Raw genomic sequence first — 12,982 nt, 5'->3', positions numbered from 1 at the left:
TCATGTTACTTGACTTTGAAAATAGTCTATTTTTCTCAAAGTGATTTTATTTTGCACAGAGAAGGGAAAACCAGAAAGGAGAAAGGAATTCAGAAAATGAATATAAAAAGCAATCTGCAGATCGAATAATTAACACAATAAACCTTTTCAATGGGAAATTAAGTCAAGGCCAAGGTGCATATAAAAGTTCCCACAGCGCTATTTTGAAGAAGGGCAGATGCATTCTACCTGGAGTTCTGGTCAACAGTTATTCCTCAACCAACAAAACAAAAACGGATGACCTGGTCATTAACACAACACTGTTTTTTGGAGCTTTCTGTGCTATCATATCTCCTACATGACAACAATGCCAACATTTAAAATGTACTTGACTGCAAAGCATTTTGGAACATCCAGCAGTCATGAAAAATGCTACGTAAGTGCAGGTATCTTTCCCTTTTACAGTATCAGGGGGATCACAGTAAAACTTGATCAATCTCAAAAACCTTGAAGCTATGGCTAATCCATATTCGGTAGTCCATATGCATGGAGGTACTCCCAAGGTGGGTGTGAATATTCTCCTGATTTCAATGCAGTGGAGCAGATTTTCTGAGGCTCAAAGCTTGATTTCTGACACTTACGATTTTCCAATGGCTTAGATCAACATTGAGAGCTCCAATGGCTTAGATCAACACTGAGAGCTCATCAGATTGGGAGCAGTGATCTTCATGGCTGATTTAACAATCAGCAGTCTGTCAGACTGCAACTCCTGGCAGACACAGAGTCTTAGAAAACGTATCCTATTATGTGCAAAGTTCTATTAGTTCATTCTGCTGAACTAGGTATGGATAAACTGAAAGGAGATAAAATGACCAAAAAAAAATTGCATAGCTGCAGATCTAAAATAAAAACAAAAAGCGGAAAAAATCAGATTCTCTGTGTGAAGTGTCTAATGCAAAAAGTAATTATTATTTTCAGGAAGACCGACAGTCATAATTTTCAGGTTATTTGATAAAAATCCTTGGATTATTCGTCATTTTTGATTTTATCATTGTATTATAGACTTTTATACAATTCAACAGTGATTCAGAACAAATGTGCTTTGCTCTATAATCACACTGTCAGCAATGATTCATAACACAAATTACAGAAGCCATGCTTCCTTTAGGAAAGATTCCAAACAAAGCACAAAAGGTTGAAGAAATAAGACTTAAACCAAACTCCAATTTTGCTTGATCCACACAATCTTTTCCCCTCAAGGCGCCAGATTTATTTATTTTATTTAACTGTTCATGAGTTGTCTCGGCCAGTATTTATTGTCTACCCCAAATTATCTTAAGACGGTCATAGTCAGTCACTTTCTCAAACTGCTTGGGTAAGTGTGGTGTATGTACATCCACACGTTTAAATTTATAGCAGTTTGACACAACTGAGGCCATTTCAAAGGGAACTTAAATGATAGAGAGTCATAGATTCCTCACAGTGTGGAAGGACATTCAACTCATCGAGTCTACACTAACCCTCTGAACAGCATCCAAAGCAGACCCACCACCCCATCCCCATATTCCTGTATTTCCATGGCTAACCCACCTAGGCTGCACACTACAGACAATCTAGCATGGCAAATCCACCTTACCTGGACATCTTTGGACTGTTGGATGAAACCAGGGCACCTGGAGGAAACTCCCACAGACACAGGGAGAATGTGCAAACTCCACACAGATAGTCAACTGTGTCTGGAATCGAACCGGGTACCCGGTGCTGTGAGGAAGCAGTGCTAACCACTGAGCCACCTTGCCACCCCAAATTGTTCTGGATTTGGAGTCATATATAGGCCAGACCCCTAAAGGGCATCAGTGAACCAGATGGACTTCTACAACAATTGACAACATCTTCATAGCCATCATTACTGAGAGTAGCTTTTCCATTCAAGATTTATGGACTGAATTTAAATTCCACCAGTTGCCATGGTGGGATTTGAACCGGTGCCCCACAGCAGTTGCCTGGGCCTCTGGATTAATAGTCCAGTGGCATTTCCATTACACCAGCACTTGGCATGGTAAGTTTATACATGGTACTGGGGGAATATTTTGGTACATCAACCAAATCGTCATTGTGCATGCCTCAGCACAGAGAATGTTTCAAGCTATTCAGCAGTTGAAACCTTAATATCTGAGTTCTTGTCCTCACTCAATACCTACACTTACGTTTCTTATTTTGGTACGGGTCACTGAACAGCAATAAGAAATGAGGACTGCGCTATCCTCTCAATAGCACAGGCTAATTGTCAAACACCAGCTCAGACAAGACAGCATGGAGTGAAAAGCATATCTAGTAACCCCAGGCACTGCATTTATCCGTTAGATTGCTGGGGAAACCAAGCTCTAACAGACAGGGGCGGCTTTGTAAAGGAGAGTGTGAAAATGAATGTGGATTAAATGGAGAGCTATAGAATAACGTTTATTTACCTGGAAGGTAACCTGAGCTGTATAGGTCAGTTTATCACATTCAAACAGTCCTCTCGTTGTGTATTGGAACACAGAAAATGTGATGCTGTCAATCAAATTGGCCACTCTCTGCTTGAGGACTTCATCAGCTGGAGCTCTTTTCACAGCCATTTGGAACACAACACTAAAGGCCTGAAAGAAAATAGCAGCAGAATTTATTAGCAAATTATGTTAGTGAACATTATATCATCAGCAATAAAATCTTTATTCTATAAACATGCCAAAGTCAAGATTAGATTTAGCTCTTCATTCTTTGCTGGCAATTTAATATCAAAAAGCAGTTACTTTCTGAAACATAAAACAAATTGCTTCAAATCCCCCCGGAGTAATTCTTTGATCACTCTGTAAAGCAATGAATTTTGCACTTGATGACTTTTCTTCACAGTTCTGGGGAGATTTTGACACCTGACCTTTATTTTCAATACAATAATGCTGAAAGGATTTAGAACAATGAGACTACATTTAAAAATCAAGGCTGTTTATTGAAGTAGTTCATCTGCTAAATTGATCAAGAGGGAATGAAGTAAACATCTGGTGGGCTTATATTGGCATACCTTCAAAGAGAACTGGTACATGGGGTGGATTTTATTGAGGTCATTCATTATAAAGTACAATAGAGAAGCTCGTCCTGCTGCAGGTCGGTAGTGTTCGCGTGCCTCATTGATCTTTAGCTCCGTTACTTTGGCCTCTTTAACCTGCATTAAAAGGGAGTGGAGGATCAAACAGGAAGAAGTGAGTGTTCTTACTTAGCAAAACAACTGATTGATTCACAGAATGAGATTACAGGCCACGAGTTTTATCAGAACTGATCTACTCGCATCGTAGGGGTCTGTTTAATGGACCAGGAACCAGCCGGGTTGCAGTAGTGCAATTTGACCTGATTTTACAACTTAACTGGAGCAGGAGTACTCTGCCTTCAGGTTTCCCCACCAACCACCGAGTGTGGGGTCTGATACGAGTAACCATGATCAATGGAAGGATGTCTAATTAAAGGACCACCTAGCAGGGATCAGAGAGGCTGCACCTTGCATTGATCTTTGAACTGTTCAGTTGAAGCAAAAGTCAAGGAGGAAACATTGTGAACCCCCAAATCTCTGTAATTTGTTGACTCTTCCCTGGAACTGGTGCTGGATGGATTGGAGGCCTGAAAAGCTACGGTTGTCGACAGCAGGAAAAGGCCAGCCACACAAAACAAGCTGGAGGTCTCTAAGCAGATGGAGTATGGTCTTTAGAACATAGACACAATATCTCAAGAGGATTCATACCTCACAGGGGCAGTAAAGGCAAGTGATGTCCCACTTTCAGCCAGGTTACTTCCGTAGTAACCTAGGAGGAGCAGCCTTGGGGTGTGACTGAGAGGCAGAGTCAATCACTCATCACCACAAACTCAATGTCAGGATCTGCACAATATTGACCTCAAGCATTTTCCTGTATCAGTCAAATTTGTACCCTGCACTTCCCACAGGATCTTCCCAAGTGAGTTCCAGTTGGAGGAAGAGGAGAAGTCCTCAGATGAAGTTGCCCATTTTGAGGGAATATTGATACAATACTCAGCTACATTGGAGACTTCCCTGTTTTTTTTGGGGGGGGGGAGGGGAGAGGGGGCAGTGGGTGCGCAATGCAAAGAACACTCCAAGCTCTGCTGAGCTGGACAAAGGTGCTGAGCTTCCAAGGCCATCCCAGAGAAGTAATGGGAAATGTGTATGGATCTGTCAGCATTCTGAGAGACACTCTCAGCATTCTGCACATCCTTTGAGACATAATGGAGGGGTCTGTTGCTTGTATGAGTATCATAATGTCCAAGGCATTCCTCCTTCCACCCTGGATGAAAACTATTTGCACAAAAAGTGAAATGTAATAGCAGCTGACTACCCAGCTTCAACAACAACCCAGCCACTCTGTCTGCCAATGTTGGTTCAGTGGTTAGCACTGCTGTCTTACAGCGCCAGGGGCCCAGGTTTGATTCCAGCCTCGGCAACTGCCTGTGTGGAGTTTGCACATTCTCCCTGTGTCTTCTGGGTTTCCTCCCAGTGCTGCAGTTTCCTCCCACAGTCCAAAGTTGCGCAGGTTAGGTGGATTGGCCATGGGAAATGCAGAATCAAAGAGAAGAAGATTGGGGATATGGGTCTGGGTAGGGATGCTGTTTAGAGGGTCGGTGTGGACTTAATGGGCTGAATAGCCTACTTTCACACTGTAGGGATTCTATGATTCTATGAAAACAGAGTGAAGGAAAGCATTGTCTTTACGTTCAAGATCTCAAACCAAGCACTGCAAATAGCATTCCACGGATTTAGGGAAATGCGAAATAGAATGACAAAGGGCACTTAGGAATGGGAACACTCTCAAGGAGCTCCATACTTCTCGCCAAACCCTTCCAACGCCTTCCGTCAGAGACTCACATGCTGCTTTCTGATTCAGTGACAGAGTCTGTCACTTGTTACAATTCTAGTGAGAATGATCAATATTCCACTTTTGTCATTTGACTTGAAAACCTTGAAACTTTCATGATCTAAAAGTGGCTTTAAGAAGGGCACTGGCTGACTATAATTGCTGCTGGGATTACCTTACACTCCCAAGCAATCCAATTCAAATGGACAAAATGGATACATCAGAATTACGATTTATAATGAAGACACACAGAGTCTCAGTGATGCATTGAGAAAATCATATCTCTTATTTGATTTACACTTGGATAACAATATTCACATGTTAGTGATGTAAGTTTACCTCTGATGTATTCAGTTTGAAAAGGTGAATAGTGGGGTTTTCTGATGGCCAGACCATCATTATTGCAGTGTAGATGGGAGACATGCACAGGGACTTTGCAAAATCCCACCATGGCAGACTCCAAAGGAATCACTTGGGAAGTTGAGGATTTCATTGGGCCATTCATCAACAGGTGGAATCATCAAAAAAAAATCTCTATTTAAACTGGAGACTTCAGAAATGTTCCAAAGAAATGAAGTAAACTTGTTACTCAGGGGAAAAAAAAAGAGTTACTATTAAATGCATAGCCTAACATATAAGTAACTACTTTAAAAGAACCTATACTTATGGCACACTTCTGTAAATACACCTTCCCACACACCTGACACACTCCCCAGACCCTCCCCATCTCTCCCCTTCCCCACAATCCACCCCTCACCCTGGATCCAATCCAATCCAACCAAATTGCTTTCTGCTATTACACACAGCTACTCAACAGTCCCCATTAAGAGCTAGTTACCCTCCCAGCCAGATCATTAACCACTTCATTGTCTGTCCAACTGTTCTTCTCTCTCTTTGAGCTCCATTCCCACCTATGTATACTCGTTACCCCAACCCCCGACCCTATCTTCTGCATATAAACCAACATTTTCCTAGCTACCTTCAGGTCTGAGGAAGGGTCACTCAACATGAAACGTTATCTCTGATTTCTCTCCACAGATGCTGCCAGGCCTGCTAAGTTTTACTGCAATTTCTGTTTTTGTTTCCAACTCAACCCAAGGCTGTCTCCATTTCCCTTTCGATCAGACCTGGCATTCAGCAACCAACTGGACACAACCCCCTTTACCCACTTCCTGGGGACCCAGCCCTCCACTGTTTCTGGACCTGCCACAACTGCATCCCACCCTCCTCTGGATCAGGTCTAGCAACACAGCACCCAGAGACGCAATCACCTCTGACCCGATATCCAAGCAGTGTTCCATGAGCACAGTGTCCCTCTCAGAGATGCTGAGTGCCCTGCTTTTGTGAAAAGGAGAGGTGGAGTGACAATCTATGTGGGATGGCCACTACCCAGAGAATCTGGCCCAATGGAGCTTTACTTGGGATATATATACATGATCCATATTTCAGTAGCTTGCTTTGAGCAACCAAACAGAGGAAGAAAGGAACACATAGCCTTATAACAGCAAGGATAGTAAAAGGTCTTCACTCCCACTCAACCTTCATCAAACTCAAAAAATAGTCAGCAAAAAAACAATTTGGAATAATAATAGCTTAGATTCAGTGAGATAGTCAGATACCTGCAGCTTCCTCTTATTGAGGCAGCAAGATAGCAGCTGAACAATTGGTCATAAATCTTTACCTTCTTGTAAACTAAAGGTTTATTAAGATCTGTAATTGCATCTGCCTTTACTTTCCTGTCCTGGAAAGCACATTCCCCGGATATCTGTGCATGGCTAATGTCAGCACTTTTGTTTGGGGGGGGAGGAGGTGGAATAATAGGCGATAAAACTCCACTCAAGAAAACCTTGAAATTGGCTCTCCTTTGTTTTGATCTGCTTAACTAAATTTGATTGCAGTGTGATAGCTACATGTTAGAAGACCATGAAAGAAAGAACAAAAAAATGTTGTGACCAACCATATTACGGGTTAAATGAAGAAGGTACTGTAATGCCTCTTCACTGCCTGTAGAGATGCAAGTCCTCACCATTGGATGGAGGGAAAATCATTGATGAAGAAGCTGATGATGATTCGGCCTAGGGCTCTAATCTGAGGAAATCCTGCAGAGATGTCCTGGAGCTCAGAGGATCGAGGTCAAACCACCAGAGTCATTTTCCTGCAACTCCAACCAGCAGAGAGTTTTTCCTCTTGACTCTCATTGACTCCAATCTTCTAAGAGTTCCTTGATGTTACACTTGGTTCAATACTCTGAATGTACCTGTATCGTATGCGCTATAGCGGTTCAAGAAGGCAGCTGACCACTATCGTCTCAAGGGCAATTAGGGATGAATAGCCAGCAACAGCCCTATCCCATGAATGAATAAAAAAACATACTAAGACAGACTTTGACCAGTGCCTTATGGGCTTCACAAAGCTAAGGTAATCTGGAATAGACATCTCAGCAGTCAGAGTAGCACCATGTGGAATTAATGAAAAGCATGAGAGTAAGATTTTTTTAGTCACACAAGGTAATTCACTGGGGTCTTTATAACACAAATTGCATTACACCTAAGGAAAATGATGCTCTGTAATTAAAGGAATCATTGAACTTTATTTGACCTTTCTACTGCCCTGCCATTCCCATCATAGCCCCCCTAGTGGGTAGTCAGCATGAAGAATGATATGCTCAGAGTTGAGCACAAGCAAACTGTGTGAATTTATTGGAAGGAATTCTGACTGTGGAAATGCATCAAAGATGGGGTTAGGGTTGGGATGACAGGTTTAGCATTGGAGTGTCATATGGCTGAACAAACTCAGGATATGTGAAACACAGCATTACAAGGCTACTTAAGTCTTCCCTGAGAGCCAGGTAGATTGCTATAGGTACGCTGGTCATATTTGAATCTACTTTCTTCTCTATTTCTTCCCACTCTTCACTGTGTGAATACTATTCCAGAATAAAGCAGTAAACATGTTTCACTTCTGAAAATTTTCCTCCTTGGTCCAATGGATGTTTTTAAACCATTGATACCTGTGATAGTCAAGAAGCGAAGTTCACCACTGATCACCATTCTGTATAAATTGCTGAACCAACCACCACTACCAACCGAAGATTGGGGCAAAATGCTGCCACTCATGTTATTTTTTGTTGTCTTCAATAAACCTTGCACAAGTAGGGTGAGAGGGGACAAATTTAAAAGGGACCTAAGGGGCAACTTTTTCACTCAGAGGGTGGTAATTGTATGGAATGAGCTGCCAGAGGAAGTGGTGGAGGCTGGTACAATTGCAACATTTAAGAGACATCTGGATGGATATATGAATAGGAAGGGTTTGGAGGGATATGGGCCGGGTGCTGGCAGGTGGGACTAGATTGGGTTGGGATATCTGGTCGGCATGGACGGGTTGGACCAAAAGGTCTGTTTCCATGGTGTACATCTCTATGACTCTATGATTTCATGAAAACTAAATACCCCACCAACTAGAACATCAAAGCGGCTAAAATGCAGCCAAACATCAAAGAATTTGACAACACAAGGATTTTGTGTCTCCAAGTATACTGTGAGATGATAAGAGATTGGATGCCTAATATTGTTTCTCTTTGATGCAGCATCACGAAAATAATATGAAGGAATTATGGGCAAATAGAACTTGAGTAGAACAATGGAATTGCTATTACTTTGTTACAGGATCTTTGAGAATTAGGTCCTTCATCCAGTCACTCTTGAAAGATGTTAAAATGCTGCACACACACATACTGTTCTAGAAATGACCACACAATCCGGGACGCAGCAGAAAAACCTGCCTTTCAGCACTAATGCCATTTATTAATTTAATGAACCTGACATAAAACATATCGATTGTTAACTTTGTCGTAAATTCTGAGGAAAGTAAAAGTGTCTGTCAGAGCTGTTGGATATCCTTTATCACCAACAAAGCTTCTCCTGCTCTTTTGAAGTCATATTTCTGAAATATGTACCACTCATAAAATATGTATGGAAATGCACCTTTCATTGCCTGATCTTTATTCATGGACCTCTCAAGCCAAAGACAAAATGAGGAGGATGGATTAAAGGGGGAGCCTCAAATGGTCACCTTTCCAACTTTATAAATAATTGCAGAATTTTGAGTCTGAAAATTTAATACACCTGTGTGCCATCCCTGCTTTTGTGCTGTCTTACACTGACATTACCACAATTGAAATAAAATAGCAAGGAAATTTTCTCACTTGCAATTACTGCCCTTTGAATTCAATGAGAAAACAGCATTATATGGAAGTTTTAAAAACATTCAGGTGTAAATCCACAACCAAAAGACTGCATGTTGTGTCACAAATTTAGTGAATATTACCTACTTAATTCAAGTGCTCACATGTGAACTGGCTGCCTTATTATTGCTACAGAGGACGTTGTGAGTTAGAAATTAAGTAGGCCAGGTGCGTTTAAAAAAATGTTCAGTCAGGACTATACTTATATTGACACATTCCTAATCCACACAGACTGAACTCTAAGGTCAGAATATAGATAGCTTGCTTTGGCAGAAGATAGGGCAAATTTAATGTTTTTTGTTTAGTTTCTACTAAACTGGTTACAATATTCAACAAGTTTTTCCAACAGACTGAGAATTAATATGTCCCCTTTTTCATTATAAATCACTTCCAATTTTGTTTGAAGGCATCTGCTCTGACCAAACGACATTCACTCAGTGGTCTGATTTGGGCTCACCTTCTCTTCAATCTCGGCTGCTGTCCTCTTGGTGGTCTCCAGATTTTCTACCAAGGCCGTGTCTCCGAGGAAGTTTCCAGAAGCAGAGGAAAGGCGGGAAAGCAGGTTGTCCTCCAAGGTTTTCAAGGTGATTTTGAAGCCGTTCTGCTGCTTTGTGAGGTTGGACTGCAAAGCAAATACCACAGAGATTTCAAACATATTTTAAGAACATCATCTGCACCACAACAGCAAAAGTTGCAAGGAGACAAGCCTTTTATGAAAGTTTCAGTCAATTAAAATTACAAACGACGGCAAAAATGAGGTTACTGTCTACTCTATAGAATGTGTGTTCAGTGATTTCATTCTAACATCACTTGTGACCTAATTAGAAGATCAGAGCAATTACAAAGTGCAGATTTTTAAAAATTACTTTGCTAATTAAAATTAGGTCAATAGTATATTACTCAAATCTTCAATGGAGTGGAACAGTACTTTGGGGAGTAAGAGAGGACATGAGTTACATCTGTTCCAATACTGAAAGAAGCACAAGTGACAAGCCATAACAGAATATTGGGATGATTAACTTCTCAGGTAAGGAGATAAGAGGAGGGAGTTCTATTTGGATCTATGTCACTGACACAAACTGTTACGTCCAAACAGATAATGTTGCATTTTATCTTGTACAGGAACTTGCTCCACTTAACACGTCTCCTAATTCTGCATCCTTTCCCTCCACAAATCAAATGCCTTCTTAAAGAATCATCATTAAGCATTTCCCCCAATGATCCTAGCACTGAGTTCCACAAGGTTGCTATTCTCTGTGCAAAGATATTATTGCAAATTGTTATTTCATCTATTTGTGGCTATCTTTTATATGATTTTCCCCCTTGTACCATGTAGAAATTATTGCCCTACAATTTCGCCATCAAGTCCTTTATAATTTTAAAGGACTCCTCACGCTGTTTGCTTTTCTACAGGAATCAAGACAGGGGCTAAATTTTACTCTGCCCACCAGTGGATTTGAAGATTTGGTGGAGCACACAAAACCCAGTGGGTGGCACCTGACCTATGCCCTATGCCCTATGCCAATATTTACACAATGGAGCAGATATTTGTGGCCCACCCATGCGGCTCTTAATTAATAAATTAATGACCACACTACATAGCCTCATTCCACCACTGTGTGGGAAGCCAGCTACACTTGCTGCAGTTGGTTGAAGACTGGGCCCTAGGAGAATCCCTCCTCAAGGTCATAACCCACTTTACCCAATCCATCTCACACATCCGGGCCCCATACCCCTTACCCTGGTTTGCCAGCCCTGCCACAATGAGACTCCTTTAAGTCTGAGCGCCTCTTTATCAGGACTCTTTGTTGCCTCAGCAGTGGCCACTAATCCCAGCAGAGCTGCTGGGGATGGAGAACTGAGACAGCACAGTCTCCAGATGGAGCAGTGGACTACTTCCAGCTGTTTCACACTGATCCTGCCATTAAATTTGGGAATGAGTTAGGCTCCTCCCTCATGACTGGTTAGCTAAGTGGAAGTGGATCACCTCATCCCATTAATTCCATGCCTTGCCTCAATTTTTTCAGTGTATGAATTCTCTGAATTCTGGTTACATTCTCTCAAATTTCTTTTGCCCTTTCTCCTTTAACTTATTTTTTATATGTCGTAGACAAGAAATACACACAGTACTCCAAGTGTGGTATAACCAAGGCTTTATGCAAATGTTAATCTTAAAGCTGCCTTTGAATTCTATTTCTTTGCAAATGAACCCTAGTACATCGCTTGCACTTTTTACAGCCTTATCAACTGGGTGTTGCTGCTTGTGGAGATTAGTATTCCTAATTTCTTTTATCAAAATACCTTCAAAATAGGCTGTAACCTAACTTCAGATTAGATTAGATTAGATTCCCTACAGTGTGGAAACAGGCCCTTCAGCCCAACCAGTCCACACTGACCCTCTGAAGAGTAACCCACCCAGACCCATTTCCCTTACACTATGGGCAATTTAGCATGCCCAATTCACCTGACCTGCACATCTTTGGATTGTGGGAGGAAACTGGAGCACCCAGAGGAAACCCACGCAGACACGGGGAGAACGTAAAATCAGGCACTGCTCATCATCCTGGACATTTTCCAACTGTTGGTAGATTTTAATTCTTCTTGGAATGGCGTGCTCACCATGCTGTGATGGGCACAGCTGAGGCTTGAAACAATCTTCCTGAAGTAACATATGATTTAACCACACACACCACACATTAGATTTACATTTCTTCATGTTCACCGCAATGTGGAATCGATATGAAATCATAGTTGGCTTGGTTGTGCAAAGTGGAAATAATCCTTCGGGACTGGGAACAGGTGAGGTTTGATCCTGCAGGATTACTATTCTGTGGAAGGAAATGCTAGACTTGCCCTAATCAATGTAACACCCAAGGACATATTCATGGCTGCTGTTCAACAATCCTTATTGGAGAGCTTACAGGGATAAAATTGGACAGCTCTCGAAATTGGAAACAGAGATTATGTTGAGTAACCTATCCCTGCTCAAAGTAGTGCAGGCAGCACACTAACCTTATGCTGCTTTCTGCCTTTAGTGGTCTCACCAGGCAGCTTAACATGGAGCACTGTTGAGTGGCTGTATGCCTCAGCAGGGGGGAAATCATGCAAAAATCATCCAGTAAATCTGGCCTGTTTTATTCCTTGTGACCCCAAGGTATTTTCTGTCTATAATAGTCTGGAATTGCTGAAGGAAGATGACAAGAAGAAGAAAGTGCAACAGATCAGAGAACAGGCAATGAGGTTATCTGATGGAGAGGCCCTCAACCTTACAGGGGGCCTTCAGGCAGAAGCTGCACAGGAATGTGAATGATTAACACCAGCAGTCTAGACTTGGACTATGACTGAATGCTGACTGATCATGATCAAGTTCAGTGAATATTGTTGCATAAGAGCTATAGGGTCCTGGAGCAACGTTGCAATTTTGTTACAGAACTGCACATCACTGAGTATAAATAGCACAGCATTTGTCGAGTTAAAACGTTCAAAATCTTGGAATGCACAAGCAGACATGCTCATAAAGAGAGGGTAGATCAGCTCTTCCCTAGTGTAACTGTATGTTAGAGCCTGGTATACCTTGATTACCACATATAGAATTGTTTAAATTTAATGTCCAATAAAAAGTGTTATTTTGAGACCCTTAACCAGCCTGCCTCAAACTCAACTGTTCAATGTGAGGTCAAATGACATAAGACAAGAAAAGGACCTTCACATGCCCTATCTGACCATACTAACTGTTCCATCCTCCACACCCCCTTTACCAACCACCTAAAATTTCCATGAACGACGGCACTTATTCATAAGAACATCTTATCTGTGAAAACCTAGCCTTGTTGCAAACAGCACACAGCCATCCCAGATATTTGAC

The 12,982-nt window shown here is 41.7% G+C and overlaps 1 protein-coding gene across 2 annotated transcripts in view; it reads right to left on the bottom strand.

Moving 5' to 3' along the window:
• dnah9 (dynein, axonemal, heavy chain 9) overlaps positions 1–12,982 on the bottom strand; it is a 507,475-nt gene that overhangs the window by 130,680 nt on the left and 363,813 nt on the right. For both annotated transcript variants that reach the window (XM_072558306.1, XM_072558307.1), the window contains exons 56-58: positions 9,575–9,739; positions 3,041–3,181; positions 2,448–2,618 (exon numbers count right to left, since the gene is read on the bottom strand). In XM_072558306.1, coding sequence (XP_072414407.1) covers positions 2,448–2,618; positions 3,041–3,181; positions 9,575–9,739 — 477 coding nt within the window. The remainder of the gene's footprint in view (positions 1–2,447; positions 2,619–3,040; positions 3,182–9,574; positions 9,740–12,982) is intronic.

This window comes from Chiloscyllium punctatum, chromosome 39, assembly GCF_047496795.1.
Source record: "Chiloscyllium punctatum isolate Juve2018m chromosome 39, sChiPun1.3, whole genome shotgun sequence".
In the NCBI taxonomy this organism is placed as follows: domain Eukaryota; kingdom Metazoa; phylum Chordata; class Chondrichthyes; order Orectolobiformes; family Hemiscylliidae; genus Chiloscyllium; species Chiloscyllium punctatum.
Note: the sequence above shows the minus strand (reverse complement) of the source record. Positions and strands in the feature narration are given on the sequence as shown.